The 22,931-nt window shown below is 41.5% G+C and overlaps 1 protein-coding gene across 3 annotated transcripts in view; it reads left to right on the top strand.

Annotated features, from left to right (window-relative positions):
- slc38a12 (solute carrier family 38 member 12) overlaps nt 1–22,813 on the top strand; it is a 75,134-nt gene extending 52,321 nt beyond the window's left edge. For all 3 annotated transcript variants that reach the window (XM_078401240.1, XM_078401241.1, XM_078401242.1), the window contains exons 8-10: nt 2,594–2,693; nt 16,466–16,559; nt 20,848–22,813. In XM_078401240.1, the coding sequence (XP_078257366.1) occupies nt 2,594–2,693; nt 16,466–16,559; nt 20,848–21,602 (949 nt within the window). In that variant the 3' untranslated portion in view covers nt 21,603–22,813. The remainder of the gene's footprint in view (nt 1–2,593; nt 2,694–16,465; nt 16,560–20,847) is intronic.
- The last annotated feature ends 118 nt before the right edge of the window (nt 22,814–22,931 follow it).

Genomic DNA, 22,931 nt, shown 5'->3' with positions numbered 1-22,931 from the left:
TGAAATTCAGCTACAGATCCAACCCCATTGTGTGATGGTCTTGCCCTAGTTGTTCTGTAATGCACTGGGCACAGAACTTGCAGCCCAATTCCAAATCACTTTTTCAAAACTATTTGTGTAGGAAGGAACTGCAGATGCTGGTTTACACCGAAGTTACTCAGCGGGATAGGCAGCATCTCTGGAGAGAAGGAATGGGTGACTTTCGGGTCAAGACCCTTCTTCGGTCACCCATTCCTTCTCTCCAGAAATGCTGCCTGTCCCGCTGAGTTACTCCAGCATCTTGTGTCAACCTTCACAACTATAATTCAGTTTATACATTTTCAAAATAAAGAAATGTAACCATGAAACCTTCCAAATGACTCTAAACTAGTATAATTGGTTCGCCAATAAAATTAATATTGTCTTCTCTGAAGAACAAACGGTAAAAATGAGAATGCAGAAGGGTCACCATTGTGAATGTACATGACCAGTCATGTCATTTAACAGACTGATAGGTATGAGCTTTCTTGGGCAGAGAGATGGAACTGGGTGTTGGAAGCATTAATGTGGAAGCTACAGATTGGCATGTGGCTCAGGTCCAAATTTACGATAAATTATCCGGAGATTCCCTCCTACTGTATTGGTTAATGATACTGAAGACTGCACCCATACATGATCTACAGTAATTTATTGTTGTTGATCTGCCGGATGACAAAGTCTCTTCCCCTGTCCTCTGACTTGCTGTCCATAACTGTAAAGCTTTTATGGAAAATTCTCCTTGAATATGTTCACAATATTTGTTCTGAAGGATGCAATGTAATATTTTACTCTAACAAGGAGGCAAAATCCAGTCCAGTTTTCTGTCAGGTTTGCAGTGTGGGATTTCTGAATAGTTGTCAATGTGTGGCACAGCGGTAGAGTTGCTGCCTTATAGCGCTTGCAGCGCCAGAGACCCGGGTTTGACCCCGACTACAGGTGTTGTCTGTACGGAGGTTATACGTTCTCCCTGTGATCGCGTGGGTTTTCTCCGAGATCTTCTGTTTCCTCCCACACTCCAATGACGTACAGGTTTGTAGGTTAATTCGCTTGGTACAATTGTAAATTGGCCCTAGTGTGTGTAGGATAGTGTTAATGTGCGGGGATTGCTGGTCGGTGTGGACTTGGTGGGCCGAATGGCCTGTTTCCATGCTAAACTAAACTTGCAAAGCGTGGCATTCTAAACATTTGCACATTTCCAATCCACATACTGCTCATGATGCTGTGAAACACTTCCCTTTATATAATAATTGCCAGAATTTAGTTGTTCAATGGCCTTTTTGACCACTTCAACTGATGAAGGTGATTGAGGTTCACATTGGATGCTCGGGTAGCAGAATGAGGGCACAGTTGTCAATCCGTATAGTCTAGATGAACAACTGACTTGTTGAACCTATCAAGGCAACCTTTTTTGTCTTTGAGGGTTATGACTAAGGGGAGTTGCATCTGAATTCAGTTTAGAGATACAGCACAGAAACGGGCGTTTTGGCGCTATTCTACACTAGGGACAATTTACAATTTTACTAAGCCAATTAATCTACAAACCTGTATGTCTTTGGCGTGTGGGAGGAAGCCGGAGCACCCGGGGAAAACCCACGTAGGTCACTGGGAGAACATACAAACTCTGTACAGACAGCACCCCGAGTCAGGCGCTGTAAGGCAGCAAGTCTTCTGCTATGTCACCCTGATTTTGGTATCAGATTGTTCTGAGAGCATCGAAGAACATCAGTGTTGCCTGTGTCAGCTTGCTGCTGGACTTTTCCAGCTGTTCTCTTCATCATGTCCCGTGTTTTCATTAAGACAAATGGAGCTTACCAAAGATGCCTACCAAATGGCCATTGTAAAGTTCGGGCTTGCTTTTAATCTCTCACTGATTTGACCAATTGTTTCAAACATCAGTAAAATGCTCATGTATTCTTAAAGAGCAGAGAAATCTTGAGACTTTCTTGCCATTTCCATTGTTGCAATGTGGGCTGAAAGAAATTATCACTCTATAATAAATTTTCAACCGCTCAATTTAAAAAAAATTGCATTGTTCAAAAACTTGACCAGGTTTGTTAAAATAGGCAAGGCTGCAAAGTAACACAGGTGCCTATAAATTTCAAGCAGACAAGTTTGTCAAGGAGATAATATTAAATGCACAGAGTCTCTTGCTAGATGCAGAGTCTCTTGCCCAGAGTAGGTGAATCGAGGACCAGAGGACATAGATTTAAGGTGAGGGGGAAAAGATATAATAGGAATCTGAGGGGTAGCTTCTTCACACAAAGGGTGGTGGGTGTATGCAACAAGCTGCCAGAGGAGGTAGTTGAAGCAGGGACTTTCCCAACATTTAAGAAACAGTTAGACAGGTACATGGATAGGACAGGTTTGATGGGATATGGAACAAACACGGGCAAGTGGGACTAATAGCTGGGACATGTTGGCTGGTGTGGGCAAGTTGGGCCGAAGGGCCTTTTTCCACACTGTATCACTCTATGTTAATGATTATGTTACATTCTTCTGTTTTTTTCATCAAATTAGAATGTTTTTGGCTGTGCTGTTGATGGGGCATACATTCACTCCTTACCTTTCCCCTTAGTGGTAATCAGTCATGCAGTGCTGTCAGCAAACTAAAGCCCAACGATACTGACCCGTGCTGGGGATCAATTAGACGCATTGACGCCTACAGGATCTTCCTGGTGAGTGTACGAGCTTTGGCACTTACAACAACTTTGAAACAAAACGAGTGATCTCTCATAAAGCCTCTTGTCATAAGTTTTATTAATGCCACAAATAAAGTACCTTTCTAAACTGATGGATAAGCTGAAGGAACTTCGGGTATTCTGAATGTGCGTAATCATAATCCTGTCATCTTAAATAATTTGCTTTCTATTTGTTAGACTGAGGGCAATGTCTGTTCATATGTAGGAAGTGCACAAAGCACTTCATCTTCTAATGCATCCCTTCCAGATATTTTTGAACACTGCCAAAGACTGACTGACTGATAAGAACAAATTCTGCGATCTAACACATGGAATCTTAATATCTACCAAATGGTGTTCATTTTTCACCATGGAAGGGCCTCCCCATTTAGATTAACTGCGCAGAGGTTGCAGACAGATGAGCCGTCCAGACTGAAGGAGTGTATTAACCTACAAACTGCCACACAGTTACAGGGAGAACATGCAAACTCAGCACCTGGGGTCAGGATTGAACACGGGTCGAATACTGCGAGGCAGCAGCTCTGCCGTTGTGCCTTTGTTGTTCGAATGGTCAATGTTGTGTCTGTGTTTTCTACATTCTTACTGAAGACATCTGACTCCACCTCTACCCTTCCACTGAATATCTGCATCAAACTGCTTCCTAAATGTTTTTTAGGTTCCATTCTATATTCCAAGTGCTGATCATTCTTGCATGACAAACAAGAATCCTGAATTGTCCCGAAATTACTTTTTGCCCTTTTTATACCAGTCTCCTTAACAAACACCTAGGTTGGAATGTTGCAAACTGCTTTTAATCTGCCTTTAGCTATAGGTGACACAGCTTTATTTCCCTTATTCAATTGTCCCTTCTCATTTCAACAGACTTTGAAGGAGGGCAGCCTATTCAATGGGGATCTATCTGCAGTAAAGTTTTTTTTAAACTATTGGAATTGAACTAACGTGTGTAGCTGCAACATGTTAAAAGGCCTTGTGTCCAGGTTGCTGTGTAACAGGTCAATTCAAGGAGGGAGCAAAGGATAAATTCAAACTTTAAACCAGTTAATTTAATATCGGTTTTGAAGCATTTTGTTTTCAGAATCCATAATTCTTGATCAAATTGAGCATTTTAAAGTATGAGCTGCGTAAGGACAGCCAGAGATGATTACAAAGGTTTTAGATCAAGCTTGGCATCTTGAAATGACTAATTAAGTGGATAGAATGCAGTAAATCGATTTTTTTTCTCTCTGTAAAGGTGGACCTGTAAGAGGCTGCTAGTAAATCTTGGGTGTATTGTGACAAATGATAAGTGTAGGTGGAAAGCTGGTAATGGAAAAGGCGCAAGCAACTACTTAAAGGTTGAAAGAATACAGTGTGGCGTGGATTGGGATTTTCCTTTATAGAGTATCTAGGAGCTGTGACAGAGAGCCGTAGTTTTGAAACTTCTGAGTTTTTGATTGAAAGGTCCAGCATGGAAACGTCCAAGTCCACGCCTACCATCAATCACCTGTTCACTCCAGTTCTGTTATTCTACTTTCACTTCCACTCCCGACACACTCGGGGGCAATTTGTTCTAGAGGTCAGTTTATTTAGAGACCCGCACATCTTTGGAATGTGGGAGGAAACCGGAGCCCCCGGAGGCAAATGTGCAAAGTCCCCACAGAAAACACCCAAGATCAGGATTAAACCCGGTTCGCTGGTGCTGTGAGGCAGTAGCTCTACCAGCTGTACTACCATTATTTCTTCCCGAAGCCCCCTAGCTCTCCAAGATACTCGTCATGGTCTAATTATTTGAACAAGCTTTTAAGTAACCTACCCAATTCTTTCCCTCATGGCTTGGAATCAAATTATGTTTTGTATTGCTCTTGTGTAGCACCTTGGAATGTTTTGCTGTGTTGATGGTTTGTGTCAGTTCAAGTTCAGTTGATTGAACCAGCCACCCCAACAACCATCTGGTGAACCTTTGAGTACATTCCATATGTTGTAAATATATACAGTATAAGAAGATAACTGCAGATGCTGGTACAAATCGAAGGTATTTATTCACAAAATGCTGGAGTAACTCAGCAGGTCAGGCAGCATCTCGGGAGAGAAGGAATGGGTGACGTTTCGGGTCGAGACCCTTCTTCAGACTGATGTCAGGGGGGCGGGACAAAGGAAGGATATAGGTGGAGACAGGAAGATAGAGGGAGATCTGGGAAGGAGGAGGGGAAGGGAGGGACAGAGGAACTATCTAAAGTTGGAGAAGTCGATGTTCATACCACTGGGCTGCAAACTGCCCAGGTGAAATATGAGGTGCTGTTCCTCCAATTTCCGGTGGGCCTCACTATGGCACTGGAGGAGGCCCATGACAGAAAGGTCAGACTGGGAATGGGAGGGGGAAGTTGAAGTGCTCGGCCACCGGGAGATCAGTTTGGTTAATGCGGACCGAGCGCAGGTGTTCAGCGAAGCGATCGCCGAGCCTGCGCTTGGTTTCGCCGATGTAAATAAGTTGACTTCTAGAGCAGTGGATGCAATAGATGAGGTTGGAGGAGGTGCAGGTGAACCTTTGTCTCACCTGGAAAGACTGTTTGGGTCCTTGGATGGATTTGAGGGGGGAGGTAAAGGGACAGGTGTTGCATCTCGTGCGGTTGCAGGGGAAAGTGCCCGGGGTTGGGGTAGTTTGGGTAGGAAGGGACGAGTGGACCAGGGAGTTACGGAGGGAACGGTCTCTGCGGAACGCAGAGAGGCGAGGGGATAGGAAGATATGGCCAGTGGTGGGGTCCCGTTGTAGGTGACGGAAATGTTGGCGGATGGCGTAAATATATATCCTCATTTTTGTAAGGAGACGAGACCACTGCACAATATTCCAGTGGTAATCACCCCATGGTCTAATATAATTGGAGCCAGTCTCCTCGGTTCTAAAGGCCATTTGCCTGCTTAACCTGACTGTTATCGTTTCATTAACTTGCACAGAAAGACACCCAGATTTCTCTGAACCTTTCAACCACTACATTTATAAAGCGCTCTGCCATGCTATTTTCTAACATACTGGATGATCTCACATTTCCCCCCTTATTTTCCATCAACTTTATCATTATCCATTCTCTTGATCTGCCTTTCACTTCTTGCATCCATATCACACCCAATTGGTACCCAGCTATGAAATCAACCAACTTGATTAAGTTACACTTGTTCCTCTCCAAATCATGACTATGGGATACCACAACACTAATCCCTCTGGTATCCCATTAGTTACAAGCTCCCAGCTCAAATGACCCATTTAATCTGCTGTTTTCTATCTATTAACCCATGCCAGTACATTATACTCAATATCATTTGCTCTAACTGTATTTAATCTGCATGACACTTTTTTGAAGGCCATGTGGAAATCCAAATGCATCCGATCTCTTGGTTTGCCCTTATCTATTTTGCTAGTTCCAACTACAAAAGATTCCAAGAGATTTCTCAAATATGATTTCCCTTTCATAAATCTGACTCCGTCCAATCCAATTATTTTCTAACTAATTTGTTTTCATTATTAACTTGGAATTAAGTAATTAGACTCACTTTCCAGCATTCCAGCACTGTTCCTACTCATGCCTGCTAACTGATCTATATATCTGGCAGTGGCAGAGATTTCTCTCAGTCAAACTGTGTCAAGTTTCATAACCAGCCCGTGGAGTAGTTCTCCCAATTTATACACCAGCCGCAGGTTATGGTGAGGTAGGTTTCACAAGGTTGACTGGAGCAATAGGAATTTAGCCATATCTGACTTTGTTAGTGCACCAAGGTTTTGTTTTAACAATTTGGCAGTTTAGTGCTCTCTGCTAACAAGGCTTTCTTAATTTCAGATCATTTACTGAATAAAAAGGAACACATTTGTGGAGTAGTAAAAGGTGTGCAAAGGAAAATGGAGTGGTAATAATGGGAGTGTTTGACTATTCAAATGTAGGCCGGGATATTAATATTAGGGACAGCGGGAGGGGGTCTTGAAATGTTGAGAAAAGCTTCCTTAGAACCTGTTCCTATTGGTGGAAGTGTCAAGATCTAGAGAAGATGGAAGTAAGGTGACTGGCAACATAACTTGTGCAGAGAAGGGTTAGTGTCTGGATGTACTTGCAACAGGAGTAGTTAAGGCAGATTCAGTCATGGTGTTTGAAAGGGAACTGTTGAGTGCTAGACTGGAATAAATTTGCAGGACCATTGACATATAGCTACCTGTTCCAAGCCATCCTTTTTGCTATTCGCGTCTTTATTGTTCAAGCTGGCAACTGAACCATTAACAACATCCAGCTGGACCTCATAAATCACAGTCAGGTCCTCCTCTCACCTGCCAAACATGCTCACTATCTCGGGATCATTAGGCAATACAAAGTTAACCCTGGCAATTTGTTTTTCACTGCATACTCTAGAACAGTGCTTCTTAAACTGGTAAATGGTTCGCCCAAGGGTGAATGAAATTATTTTGGGGGTGAATGAAGGGTGAATGACTTAATTTATTCAGATATTTATATATTTTTTCTATACTCAAAAAAATAAAGTGGTTAGTAAGCTCTTTAGTTTTAATGGCAGTGGGGCTGGAAATTTGATATGTTTTTTCTCTCTACCTCTGGTTTTCTAATTTCAAAGTAGCAGGATATTTCCCAAATTTACTGTAATATAACCTTTTAGGGAAGACCAGACGAGCTAGTGGGATCATAAATTTATAAATGGCAACACTGGAAGATCACCGTAGGCAACTGTTGAACTGTAACTTTACTTTGTGTTGCCAATTTAGCAACTTTTCTGCTAGAACTAGAATTCTATATATATTTACTGTACTTCAATCTACCAGCACTTATTTGCATCAAGCAACATGAGTTCTAGCTATATTAAGGAGATTTGAGCCCTGTTTTTAGGCAATCTAAAGTTAGATTGTGCCATTTTCTTGTAGTGATATTCTGCATTTTCTATCTAGCGACTTCAGTATTTTGTGAGTTTGATTTGCAGATTAAGACACTGTCTTTGAAGTACCTAAAGAAACCAGCTCTCGAGGAAGAGTGTGCAGGAGGAAGTAGTTCATTTCTGAAAGAAAGTGAAACGGACAGGACACAAGAGGAGATATATTCAGGAGACAAGTTACTTGTGAAGGGTGACAAGGAAACTGAGGATAACGAACTTAAAAATGCAGTTACGTATGTTACAGACGATGACTCTGTTAATGATACGGGCAAGGAAAAACTTAATCTCAAGAGAAAATACCAAGCCCAAAGTACCCTCTCCTCAAAACTCAAGAAAAGAAAGTGGAACGAAGAATATATCAAGTATGGCTTTTTCCTTCCTCAAGATAAACTAACAAGCCCTACTCCCTCAACTCAGTGCGTGTTTTGCAGTGTAAAAAATAGCAACCAATGCCTGGCTCCTTCAAAATTACAGACTCATTAAAAAACAAAGCACAGCAATCATCAAAATAAGTCCATACAGTTTTTCAAAAACATTCGTGATTATTTGTCGAAACAGCAGAATTTCTTCCAGTCGATGGCAAAGATTGACACTGTGACTAAAAAACCTCTTCTTCTTGTCTCTCTTCAAATAGCACATGTGCTCATGAAAGAAAAAAGCTATACACAGAGGCTGAGAAAGTTGTCAAACTGTTTGAAAATCGTTGCCAATCTACTACATGGTGGAAAGCAAGCAGTGGATAAAGTAGTGCAAATTCCTTTGTCCATTGACACAATGAAACGTCGATCTACTATGATTGCTGAGGATCTGAAGCATCAGCTGGTGGCAAAACTGTTGGAAGCACCATTTTTCGCTCTGCAGTTTGATGAAACTACAGACATTAAAAACGATGCACAACTCATTGTGTATTGGCGTTTCCCGGATCAAAGCTTGGGAAAAATTGTCGAGCATTATCTCTTTTGCTTGTCAGTCGGAGAGCAAACTACAGGTGAATTTATTTTGTCCAAGCATGACGAATTCATGGAAAATGAAAACTTATCTTGGAGCAAATGTGTTGCTGTGACCACAGACGATGCTGCAGCCATGATGGGGAAACATAAAAGCGCCACTGCTCGCATCAAAGAAAAATCTCATAATTGCACCTTTTTACATCGTTGTTTACATCGGGAAGCACTGGCTGCCAAGAAACTGAACACTTGTTGCAATGACCAGAAAAATGAGCTGGAAGAATTGTTGCAAGATGTGATGAAAATTGTCAATGCTATTCACCCACAAGCAAAAAAAGTCAGCTTTTTTCAGAGCTATGCAAGGATATGTCTGCAGATTACTTGATTCTCCTCCTGCATTCTGAGGTTCGATGGTTGTCACGTGGAAGAGTCCTTGAAAGAGTACTGTCCCTGAAGAATGAACTGTCTGTATTTTTTACTGAGCAAGGTGACGTGAAAGCAATGCATTTCAACAATGATTTTTGGCCGGCCAAATTGTGTTACATGACTTCTATTTTTGAACATTTGAATCGGCTCAACTTGTCACGTCAAGGTAAAGGAGGTGTCATCTTCGATGTCCTTGGGAAAAAAGAAGCCAATAAAATGAAGATCACCATGTGGCATATTAACATACGTAAAGGCAATTTCTCCAATTTCCCACATTTGGAAAGCTTCCTCAAAGAGTGTGAGTGGGAGGAAAAGCAACCTGATCTGGAGAAAACACTGGAGGACATCATTTCCGACCATCTGCAGTTGCCGTCTAAAAATTTTGAAACATATTTTCCTCAGAAGCATCTGCAGGACTTGGAAAATCAGATGGGGATAGTTAATCCTTTTATCACCAGCCACATCAAGCGAGCAGATTTTGGAGCAATGTCAGAAGTGTTGATAGAGCCTCATTATGACTTCACTCAAAAATCATCTTTAGAGATGGACTCCTACTATGGAGACTATTGGATTGGATTACTTGCTTTTCCTGAATACAAATCAATTGCCTTGAAGGCCCTTCAACCACTAGTAATGATGACAACAACTTTCCTGTCTGAACAAGGATTGGTAGAATTGAAATCCCAAAAAACGCAATTCACTTCAGTATTGGTTCGATAATGCGGGTTGCTTTGGAGAAGGGAATTGAACCTCGGTTTGAGAAGCTTGTCACAGGAGTACAGGAACATCCTAGTCATTGATGATAAGTGTAGAAGTATACTGCATGTCATTTATTTGTGGTAAACATACACAATAAGAAAACATTGTTTCTAAGAATCTAATTCTAAGTTCCAAGACAGTTGATTACTAACTTTATGTGAACTAGAAAAATTCTAATCATTTTTTTGTTCTTCATTTTTTTGTCACCCCTAGTTGGGAGGATGGGAGGACACCAGGTATTCAGAACTGAGCAACAGACAATGTTGTGATGATGTTTTGAGCATGCATGTGACATATGCATGTCAGTACACATGCACAACTTTTTAAATATATCTGGATTTGGAAGAGCCAGCTTCTGGAGAGAAGTATATTTGGTGGTATTGTGAGCTTTCGTTGGGACGAGTTATAGAAAGTTATATTAGTTGGATACCAATATATTAAATCACATACTCCATTGTTTTTTGAGCTAGTTTTCCAAGAAAATATTACTTTTCCAAGTAATCAAAGCCCGAAAGTGTAGGATGGGACTGAAACTCAGTGTTTAGATGTTGGAATGGTTTTTTATTATTCCAATAGAATGATTTTCCAACTCCAGTGGTAATTAAACTTTTTTTTCACTCCTTTCTTTACATATTTTTAGGATGTTCAAATTGAATAAAATAAACACATAAGAAATGAGTTGATTAATGTTTTTTGCTCATGTGACAAAATAAATTATATATAAAATTATACACAAGTGAATAAGACGAAAATTACCAAAAAAACATAAGAAAATTTAGTCGAGGGTGAATGGAATTTTGTGATAAAGACTCAAGGTGAATGACACTGAAATAGTTTAAGAAGCAGTGCTCTAGAATTTCTCCCTTATTATTACCAAGTTCAAGGAACTTTGGAATTTGTTGCTTTGTTTGCTACTGTGTTCAGCTTTCTTTGCCACCTCCATTCCTCTAGCCAATCATGAGATTTCCACGCCTAACTCTAAACCAACCTCTTTCTTAACTAGATCTCATTGTTCTCCAATCTGTATAGAGGCGTTGGTGTGCTTTCTTGGTTGTTGCTTTAATATGGGTGGCCCCGGAGAAGTTGTTGGTGATATTGACTCCAAGGAATTTGACGTTCTCTACCACGGCACTGTCAATGCAACTGGGGAATGCAAACTTTGCTTCCTGAAGTCGATCACAATCTCCTTTGTCTTGCTGACATTGAGAGAAAGGTTGTTGTATTGACACCACCTTGTCACGATGTTCTCAATCTCCTTCCTGTTCTCTGTCTCATCGTTATTTGATATACGGCCCACAATGGTGGTGTGCATCTGCAGTTCCTTTTTATTACAATGACGTGGAAGATCTTGTAAGCCTTCATAAATCACTGCTTTCCAATATTTCCAATTCTGACCTTGCTGTGCAAAGACTGTCATTGTCTGAAGAGGCTGCAGAGTGTATTGTGGACGAATGATTTGTGGCAAGGAGAGAGAAGCTAAGGTTGTCCTCCTCAGTACTGGATTTACTATGGCCCTTCAATATTATGAAAGATTTTCATTGAGGAACTAAGGAGAGACTTGCCTGACACTGATGTGGCATTGGGCTTTGTTTAGACATTCGCTAAATATTTTATTGTATTTCCTTTTGCTAATTAAACCTTTGGACTTTTGCATGTGAGAACTATTTAAAACTAAAAATGTGATGTATCGTATGCAGCATTCAATCAATGGCTTTGTGTAAACAGAAAATGAATTGAATCTTGAGCTCCAGTGGAAACTACTTTGGATTCCAGGTTTACTTTCCTTATCGGCGGACAAGTGTAATTGAATGCTGGAGCCCCTTGGCAGCAAGTTTTCTGTTGTTGGTAGGTTTGATTTTGTTTTTAGGTGGACATGCAGATGGTTGATGAGGATTATCACAGTTAGAATGTAAACCTCATTAAGAAAAGGGCCATTGCCTTGCTAGATATCCTGATCAGATTATTGAATGCTTCCATTGTGTGCCATCTGACGCTTTGAGATAATAAACCTCAGCTGAATTATTGACAAAATTAGATATACCGATGACTATATATGTATGATGTTGTAAGAATTACTGCGGATATTTTTCCCTCAAGTGTAGAGTGAGTGTTATTATTGACTGAGTACTTTGGATTCTCAACTGTCTCGTCACCTTGAGAAGGTTCAGTAGTAGTGGTACTTCTGAAGTGCTCCTTCTGCAGACATCCAAGACTGAACACTGAATGCAGCTCCCAGGACAGTCTGCTTTTGGGGGTTACTCTCTCACCAGAGGATGCCGGTTGATAAGGTGCCTCTATCCTCAGCTCAATGTCAACATTATACCTTTAAATGTGGGTTACATTTAGTAATTGAAATTTAGTGCATGTAAACTGATTCATGCAGCTTTGAAGCGGTGCCAATCGTAGCACATTTCTTTTGGCCTTCAGGAAGCAGAGCAGACGTCATAAGCTTGGAAACGAGCCCCCAGTAACTTGTCCATGCCAACCTAGAAGCCCCATTCTAAGAAAGACACAATGCTGGAGTAACTCAGCGGATCAGGCAGCATTTTTAGAGAACATGCATAGGTGACAGTTCGGGATCCTTCAAACTGAACGTCACTTATCCATGCTCTCCAGAGATGCTGTCTGACCCACTGAGTTACTCCAGCATTTTGTGTCTTTCTTTGGTAAACCAACATCTGCACTTCCTTGTTATCATATTTGACTGCCCCATTCAGGCAAGTCCCATTTTCCTTCGAATGGTCCATATTTCTCTAAACCTTTCCCATCCAAATGATCCTGTGGTACCTGCCTTAACTACTTCCTCTGGTAGCTCGATCCATATACCCACCACTGTGGGGCAAAAGTTGCCCTTCAAGCTCCTATTAAATCTTGGCCCCTTTCACCATGAACCTATGCCCTCCAATTCTTGATTGCCCTACCATGGGGGAAAAAAGACTGTGCATTCACCCCATCAGTTCCCCTCGTGATGTTATACTCTGTAAGATCATCCCTCAGCCCCCGCCATCAACCTCTCCCTATAAGCTCATTCCATTGAGTCCTGGCAACATCGTTGTTAATCTTCTCTTAAATGTTTCTGTTATTGATCCTGTATCATTATTTTCTTTCTTCCATTTCTTGTTAACTACTGGGGAAACAAAGAAATTAGATATAATAAAGTAGTAATATTGGAGAAGTTGATCAGTCTCTGAAAGCCAATAACTCCCAAGGATCCAATGCTCTACATTCCAGAGTTTTGAGCGAGGTGGTGTGGGAGATGGTGGATGAATTGTCACCAACTTTCAACTTTCTATAGATTCTGGAATTGTTCCTGTAGATTGAAGGTTAGCAAACGTAAACTCCTGATGTAAGAGGATAGGGAGATGAATACCGATTCCTAAGCTTGATATCGATGATAGAAAAAATAGATTTCTTTGAGGAGTAATAACAGAACACTTGGAAAGAATAATAGGATTGAGCAGAGTTGGAATGCATCTATGGATAAATAAACCACATTTCACTGATCTGCTGGGGTTGTTTGAGATAATATTAAAGGGAGAGAATCTACTGCTGTACGAGTAGATTCTCTTAGGCCTACATTCTCATCCACCCTGTGCTAGAATACTGAAGAAATATGACAGCTAGTTTTCTGGATATTAGAAGAATCATGGAATATGTGCATGGAGCCATGAAATGACACTGTGTCGAAGATTTATAGAACAGTTCAGAGAGCTGAATAGTCTGCTCCTGCTTCTATTTGTTATGTTGTCGTCTACATCAGAAATATAATAAAACGTGATATGAAGTTCAATACTTAGTTAGCATTCGGGTAAGAAAGACTTCAACATTATTTATGGTGTCGGTTTTTGTTCTGACAACTGCTATTTCTCACTGAGATTCTGCAAGCTGCCTTTTGGACCCAGTAGGTAACAGGGCCAGTGGAAAGGATTGTAGATTTTTATTTCGCTAGGCCTGTTCCTCTGCACGCACTGTGCGCAAGAATCCTGCTGTTCTACCAGTTGGCTCAGGCTTCTGTTAAATTGTGACCAGCACCTGTTTCTTATTAGCTAAATACCTCTGTTTGCTTCACTGAAACCTTCAATCTGATGCATCGGACAGTCACCTTGGGCAGGCACCTGTTAAATTTGATACAGTGACCATTAATTTATAGCTCTTGAAGGCAGCTTTATCTCCCCCAACCCCAAAGGCAAAGGATCTCCTTGATCAGTCTGTAAGTTTTATTTATTGCAGGATTAGCCTAATGAGGGTCAAAATCCGAAACAGTGAGTTGAGGGCAGTTTTAGCACATCCATTACAATACAGCTTATTTTGCTTCTTACAGATTGTATGTCTTTGAAGTTAAAGAAGTGCATAGAATTAAAATTGCGCAGCTTTCAATTGAGTATCTTTAAGATGCAAGGAGTACATTTACTTTGTGTTTTTCCAGAAGTTGACTTATTGATTGGGAAGCCACATTCATTGCGATGGTCCTCTTCAGAAATCTCACCACCGATTAGGAGGAGATTGGATCTAAGCTACATCCAGGGAAAGGATATTGATGAAGAAATTGCCGACTTACCTAACTGGCCACTGGGAAATTAAAGCAGTCTGGGCCATCACACACTCTGGCCAATAGTTTATTACTCCCTGCTCATGAAAGGATTAAAAGATTGTTTTGAGATCCCTTTTAGGTGCTGAAAGGCTGCATCCCTGTTTGGGTAGATATCCTGAGGTGCAAATATCACGCTGGGTCTAGAGCAACCTGTGTCCTGGAGGTTTCCAACAGAGACATACCTTCAGTGGTGGTTGCTCTGCTCAGTTTCCATCCCTTCGAGAGGCTGGGGAAAAGGTGGTGCACAAGAGACTGCAGACACTATGTTGCTTTGTTCCCCACTGGATAATCCCACGTTGTCTTGTAGATGGCAGCCTCTGGTTGTCTGTGACCAGCATGATTTTAACGCCTGGGCCTTGGCTGTGCCGTAGTCTGCAGAACAGCAAACTGGAGAATCAAGGAACTGCAGATGCTGCTTTACAAAAAAGACACTGTATTGGAGTAACTCAATGGGTCAGGCAGCATCTGTGGAGGACATGGATAGGTGGACCTCCCTGCTGCGTGGAACCAAATCAAAAGACCTTGGGAAATATTGCTTGTAAATGATGCCAGGTCCACCTGTGTCCTTCTGTCCTTTCAGCCAGGGTGTGCATAGTAATGTTGTTGACTGACTATGATGAATTTGTCCACAGCAGACCCAAACTTGTTGCAAGGAAAGTCCCAGTGTCGAGAGGTGCATTTGCCACAAAGGATGTGTACTTATTCACTACATCTCAAAATATTATCTAACAGGAACTCATAATTTTCACTTGAGCAGTTCACTACTGATGTGTATTTGATGTGCTCTGGAGTACTGTCTCCGCATTTGCATTGTGAATATAAACTCTGTCTCCATAAACCCTCAAGCAACTCGGTATCCTTGCCCACCACCCATTTGAGGAGAAGACTGAATGATTAGAGAAAAACAACAGCAATTCAGTTTTTAATGAATTTAGTTAAGTCTTATTAATGTGAATATGTTATGTTTATATATTCATTCTCAGTAAATCCAGTAAGTAAAGCTGTAAAGTTGAGTTTGAATGCGATGGAGCTTCACCCACGTAATGAGCAAGACTCTGACCTAACTTCTAATGTCATTGCTCGGCTTTATCGTGACCAGGCTTTTGTTGCCTCAAGGCATTATTTCTGTGACTCCCAGCTTGAGTCCTGTTTCCTCAACCCAATGTTTGCTGACTTGCTGGTAGACTCATTGCTAGTTTGCATTGGTGATATTTGCTCCCTTTCATTGCCTCAGTGATTGAGTCCCTCTCTTATTTCTCCACGCTTCTGGTCCTCAAGATCACTTCTTCCACCACTTGGTGCATCTCTGGCTTTAATCCCTCTAGTATTAGGTGCTGGCTTGTGTTGTGTGGGCCCTGAATTTGAGTAATCCTTCCCTCGTCCTTTCTGCCCCTCCCAAGTCTAATCCCTAATCTCCCCTATGCCCCAAACCCCTCTGCTAGTGATTTGGAGTCAAATTTTGAAATTGTTGTTGTAACATACTTGAGACATTTATTACACTGTGCTGTTGTAAATGCAAAACAAAATACTGGTTCTCAACCACAAACTCATTTGAATCAAAGGTCTTGGATTTAAATCCCACTCCAGTGAATGTATCACCCAAGTGTTTTACTTTTCAATGCAGCTCTGAAAGAATACTGCAAGGTTGGTTAACCAGCAGTTATTTAGTTTGTGACATTAGTTAAATGATTTATTTTTAATGTGCTACAAGTTATTTATTTCAATTTTTGTTTGATTAAATTAATTAGAGTTGAAAAGTTGGGCCGTATCATCCAAAGGTAGGTGCTGATGCTTGCAGGATGCGATTTAACCACTAACTAAAGCAAATCACACTTTGCTACCTTGGCAATGCTATAAAACTTTGTCAGGAATGTTATAAAACTTTGTCAGGAATGTATTAGTAGCAGCATTGGAGTAAAAAATACCTACGTTTTAAACAGCAGAACCAATTCCCAATTTCCCTGGCATTATTTGGGGAAATGTCATCTGATAAATTACATTAAAATCTGAATAATTGCCCTATTTATCTACAGCATTTGTGTGTGACTTTGTAATGGAGCCATGTTGTAGATTCTGACCTTGCCTTTTTTTAATGCCGTAATCGCTCTGACTTTGTTGTCATGCAGACTGCGTTCTCCTTGCTTCTTGGACCATTCACCTTTTTCAATGTGCAGAAGACTAAATACCTTCAGATTATCACCTCCCTCATGAGATGGATAGGTAAGAATTTATCTTACAAAATATTTTTTTCTACTGGAAGCAATCGATTAATTTGATCTATTGATCTCGCACAGTATATTGCAGGATTTGTGATCTCTGGAATACACATGACAATTTATGCTTATTTTGTTAGAGCAACTTTTTAAAGAATAACTACCACAGAAGTACCACAGAACTGCCGCAGAACTACCACAGGGGTGGCACGGTAGCGCAGCGGTAGAGTTGCTGGTTTACAGCGAATGCAGCGCCGGAGACTCAGGTTCGATCCTGACTACGGGTGCTGTACTGTAAGGAGTTTGTACGTTCTCCCCGTGACCTGCGTGGGTTTTCTCCGAGATCTTCGGTTTCCTCCCACACTCCAAAGACGTACAGGTATGTAGGTTAATTGACTGGGTAAATGTAAAAATTGTCCCTAGTGTGAGTAGGATAGTGTTAGTGTGCGGGGATCACTGGCAGGTGCGGACTTGGTGGGCCGAAAAGGCCTGTTTCCGCGCTGTATCTGAAATATGAAAAAAAAATGAAAAAAAGTCACAACCACTAGAATGGCTTTTTCAGGTGATGCAAGTGAGGTGCACACAGGGACTGCCACTTCAATCGAACCTCTAGGAGACTTGACAGTTTTTAATTGATTTTTTTTTCTCAAGCAATTATCGTACTGTGCACTTTTTGTCCGTTTAAAATGAAAAATCAGGAAATTGTTAATATTTTCATGAATCTTTGAATTTCAGAATTTAATTCCACTGAAGCATTATTGACTCAAGTCATCTTGTTCTTATCAGCTCCATTTTAGTTGATTCATCAAAACCATCAAATCACTTTGGAATACTTTACTCTTCAGCAAATCAGTTGATCCACATTTGCCCAAGCAACATTCTTTTTCCAGATTTTGGAACGAATCAAGCTGGCTGAAGTTGCCACGTGACTGGGTTCATGTTAGACCTGCCCCTTTGGCCAAGCATGTGTATCAGTCCGAAACTCACTGGGCAACGCCCACGGGTGCCATTGTCCAGCCAGCGAGGGGCCTCACTACCACTTCAGCTGTGGGGCAGCAAGATGAGACAGTCATGTCGTCTTCAGCCAGGGTTGGCTGGTGTTCTATTTATTCTTACTTTAAATGTTTTAATATTTTACTTTTAAAGTCTTCAATCGTGTGTTAGTAACTTGTGGTATTTTATATATTTTACTTTAACATTTATTTTTGAAGTAATTATTTGAGTTTTCTCCCCCAAGACTACCCCCTTTCTTCTCCCTCCACTGAACTCTGGCTGACCTTGTACTGGTTTCTCCCCTCCACCTGCATTATTTTTAACGGTTACATACTTTGTAACTTTTCTATCCCTTTATTAATTTGCAACTCTTCATCCTTTCAGGCTCACACCTGGTCATCTCATCCCTGGCCTTTGCCCAACAATCTGACAATCAAAAATATATCGCTTCGTCTGTGTTTATCTATTACCGGCCGTGCTCTATCCTGCCTCTCCTCTTTTCCAGATTTCTTTCCCGCCCCACCTGCATCCCTCTGAAGAAGGTTCCTGACCAGAAATGTCATCTATCCATGTTCTCCAGAGATGCTGCCTGCCTTACTGAGTTACTCCATCACTTGAGTTTAGTGCCATTTAACTATCAGAGACATTTTAAAGTATTTCAGGGCTGTCGGGGCATTTTGGGGTGGGCATTCCTGGTACATAAACTGGTTTTGATCTCGCGTCACCTTGGTCCAGGTTTGCCTGTATTTAGCTGTGGACAGAGACTGGTGATCAGATTGGTTTACCCTCTGTGTTTGAGCAGCAATGTACTAGGTGCTTTCATGCTCCCCGTCACTGCCTCCATATCCTTGGGTATTGTGATCTGTTCATAATCTTCCAATTTTCACCCTTCATATCCTCGGGTAAATCTGACTATCATACTTGAAGTACTGTGGCCTCTTGACCATCTCTACGTTTGCTGTGACTGCCACTATCTTGGTGGAAAATTATGCCAGGCATCATTCAGCTGCTTTGCATATCCATCGTCTCTGGGCGTAGATATCTCTTTAAACAACAGGTTATTACGCCCATTGAATCCTTGCCACCTCATAGACCAATTCCATTCCTTATTTTTTCTGTAACCTATTCTCTCTTTCATGCCCATCAACTCCACCCTGGTTCTCCTACAACATATGGTTTAACTTACCAACCAGCATGTCATTGGTGTGGGAAGGAATGGGAGCACCCTCGTGTTCATAGCGAGGGTGTACAAACTCCACATAAACAACCCCCCAGGTCAGAGTTGCTCCCGAGTTGCTGGAGCTGGATTCCTGGTCACAAATCAGCCCGGCTCCCTCTCTTATTACCCTTTTACTTTTACATAGATATTGTTTCTGTCTAATGTTAATCAAAACTGTCACGGCTGCTTATTCCTTTCTTTGCCTACATTTCCCAAACACCTTGTATCCAGGTGTATTTGGTATCAGTCCTGCTGCTTTTTGCTGCTGTCATAATTTTTAAGGAAGCACGCAGACATTGGTGACTGCAGTGTATTCTGTCTGATCCTGTCTAACACCGTTACAGCTGAACCTTGCATGCCTTCCCCCAATCATAGTGCTGCAGTATCTTGACCATACGACCAAGTCAAGTTTATTTGTCACACACACATACACGATGTGCAGTGAAATGAAAGTGGCAACGCCTGCGAATTGTGCAAAAAAAAAAAACCAATTACAGCATATAAATTTAAATTAATACAGAAAAAACATTTTAGTCCCTGGAGTTATAATAGTTAACAGTCCTGATGGCCTGTGGGAAGAAACTCCGTCCACCCAATTAATTGCACTCTTCCCCACTTCCCCCTTCACCAATAAACAGGCTGACGAGATGTGATTTTTATTGGTCGTAGCACCATGGTATCAGTCCCTCCCTCGAGGCATCTTTTCCACCAAGCCTCCCCAACACCCGTTTGCTTTTATTCCACTGTCCTGCAGCATCAGTCAAGAACTATTTGTTGTCATCTCAGCATCCAGTTTTTTAGTGCTTTCCTAGCTCTCTAAAATTTGCCTTGAGGATCTCTGTCCTCATCCTTTGTCAGATATACAATTAAATAAAAGGACAATACTGATAAAGTTAATATCAAAAATCAGTAGCCTAAGGATTAGGAAAATTTCAGATTTAAAATAGACCAAGGCACCGACAAGGAAAGAGAAATAGAATGAGTAATCTAGCACTAAACAATAAACAGACTGTAAAATCTTCTGTAAAGACGTAATAAAAGGCTTAACTAAAGTTAATGTGACCCCCGCCACATATAGACAGAACTTGCATTGGACTATGCAGAAATGGCAGAGAAACTCGGCTAATGTCTGTATTCAGAGAAACCCTGGAAATGGTGGGGAATTGCAGGTCTAGAGTGAATAAAGGAGCTCACAGAAATTAGTATTGAAGAAATTAATGGTCGTGAAAGGTGATAAATCTGCAGAATTTAAGGATGTGGAGAGATAAAACAGTTAATGTTTCAGGATTGAAAGAAATTAAAACGGGACTGTAGATGATTTTGAAGTTTGTGTGCATTTAATGAGACATTAGCAAACACACAAGGGAGAAAGATATTAAGGGTTATATCAATAGAATTAAATGAAAAACACTGGAAGAAGGTACATGTGGAGCAGGTGCTGGCATTAATGTTGAATTACCGACATCAATGTGATGTATTCCTAGTCTTTTGCCACTGACAGTACTTCTCCTTCCCCCCCCTACAGTCTTCGCCCTTCTGACTCTTAAAATTGATTATTTTGTTATTAACGTTTGGCAACTTATTCAGACATCAGAAATGTTTTAATATGCAGCAGGACTCCCCTACCTAACCGTACAGAGAGCAGTGATTCGTAAGTGATGAATAGATTAGGCTTAAGATTCGCACTGGTGGTGATTTTTCCGCTTGTGAAGGTGGCCAGAGCGATCGTGTGTGTGGACGAGGTTAAGTGCAAAACTTAGTGCATCGAAGCCATTATTTGCCCCTGAAGTCTTTGTCAAGTGACTAGGATGGTGTAAGTTGCTGGGCTTCCATGCATCCATTGCAAGTATCTTGGCAGGACTCCAGAGTGATCAACTTTAGCCACTTACTGGAGAACTTGCGTTTTAAATTTTAATGTGACGTGACACACCTAAAATATTAACTCTGTTTCTCTCTAGAGATGCTGCCTGACTTCAATGTTCCAGGACTTCCTGCTTTTATTATGTAAATTGCCCCATGTTTTTGTTTTCGTTGTGTTAAATTTATGTTGTATTATCTGACTGTTATTTCCTTGATTTTTCAGCTTTTATAATCATGATCATTCTGGCTTTGATCAGGATCAGTAAAGGAAGAGGAGAGGGCCATCCCCCGATTGCCAACTTCTCTGGAATCCCCAACTTGTTTGGCGTTTGCGTCTACTCCTTCATGTGTCAGCATTCTCTGCCCTCACTGATTACTCCCATCAATAAGAAGAAGCACATGAACACACTGGTCCTGGTTGATTATGTGCTCATCCTGGCTTTCTACAGCCTCCTATCTTTCACCGCCATATTCTGCTTCAGTAACCTGAAGGACATGTACACCCTCAACTTCACAAGCAACTGTGATGTCGTCAGCAACCCCTTTATCCGCTACTTCTTGGGACTCTTCCCAGTTTTCACAATCAGCACAAACTTTCCAATAATTGCAGTCACCTTGCGTAATAACTGGAAAACTGTCTTTCACAGGGACGGGGGAATGTATCCATGGCTGATTGACCGTGTAGTCTTTCCCCTGATCACCATTATTCCTGCCATAATAGTGGCATTCTGCACCCATGACTTGGAGACTCTTGTGGGCATCACTGGTTCTTATGCAGGCACTGGCATTCAGTACATCATCCCTGCCTGTCTGGTCCACTTCAGCAGAAAGGACGTTGAACAGGTCTTTGGAAACGATGTTCAGAATAAGCACCGCTCACCCTTCAAGCACTCCTTCTGGGTCCTGTTTGTACTCGTGTGGTCTGTGTCCTGCTTCATATTTGTAACAACTAACATTGTACTAACGGAAACCAACTAATGAGCACTTGAACTGTCTGAAAGGACACCTGCACAGCCTATTCAAAGCCCTCATTTGCTCCCCTTGCATCAATGAATGCCTTCACTGTGGCTAAAATGTGAAGATTTTGCAGGATAGCCATTTGCTAGCCATTTGCTGTTTTGCAAATCAACGTGTAATTTTCTTTTCCCTCCCCATCAAAAGGGACTTTGGCAGTTTGGCAATAAATGGTGTCAGATTTTAATTTGGGTAATTTATAAATTAAGTGAGCAGCTTTTCACAAAAGGAATCATGTACTGTATTAACCCTGGAGTGATTTATCACTTGTTGCTGTTCTGGTCCAGTTTTGAATGTGTCAGCTAATGGTCTGCACTATACTCTTATGACTAAGACCATTTCTTTATGGTTAAGATTATTGGTGACAATCAAACAAGATGGCTGCAGACAGTATAGCCTAAACCCTCAGCTGTAAAAGCTGTGGGATGTGACAATCCATAAAGCATTTGGTGCATATCTATGCGATGAAGCAGCTTCTTACTGAAGTGACATCAACCTAACATTGTTCCTGGATATATCCTGGTACCTGTTAACTGACCTGTGACTGATTTGGGTGTCAAGGGAAGATGTTTTCCAAAGAATGTACAAACTCCAGTGTCCGCTGTCTGCTGAGGTGCCAGGAAGTGCAGGTTGCTCCTGGTGCAGTATTCTTCATGAAATCTACATGTCCAAATTAAGTCTGCCTTTCTGTTAAAACCTGCCCTTAATAATCTAGGGCCCCCATAACCCACTGCTCCCAATATCCCACTGCTCACCTACCCTCAGGTGCCTTGTACTCTTGTTTGTGAGGAGACATGCTTTGTTTACTCAGCATTCAGCTGTGCCTATTTTTAAACTCTCTCCTTTTGGAGAAGCTGGGATGTGTGAATGGCATGGGATGATGACCCTGCTGGGTGCTCCTCTCCCAGCTGCCAGACTGGGCTGTACCATGAACCAAGCAGGCAGCTATGGGTTGGCCATTCAGCCGCCTGCCTCTGCTCTTGTTTGCAGTATTGCCTTGACCTTCACTCCACTGCTGGTCGCAAGGTGCATCATGTTTACGTGGGAAGTTTAAAACAACAGCTATGAATATTTTGGGTGAAAGGGAGAGGTTTTGGAATTGAATGCTGAAAAACAATGTATAGTTTGCAACCCCTGTTCTAATTGTACAGTAAAGTATTTGGAACCTATTTGTGTGCCTTGTTGTCAATCGTGAACACAACATCCTCTCTCGATTCAGCAAACCTTCATGTGTCCCCTACAGAGACCAGTAATGAGGGGTTTGCCCACAATGACAACTGGCCAGACATGGCC

The sequence above is a fragment of the Rhinoraja longicauda genome, chromosome 6 (assembly GCF_053455715.1).
Source record: "Rhinoraja longicauda isolate Sanriku21f chromosome 6, sRhiLon1.1, whole genome shotgun sequence".
Lineage (NCBI taxonomy): Eukaryota > Metazoa > Chordata > Chondrichthyes > Rajiformes > Arhynchobatidae > Rhinoraja > Rhinoraja longicauda.
The sequence above is the reverse complement of the archived record's forward strand: the minus strand, read 5'-3'. Positions and strand labels throughout refer to the sequence as shown.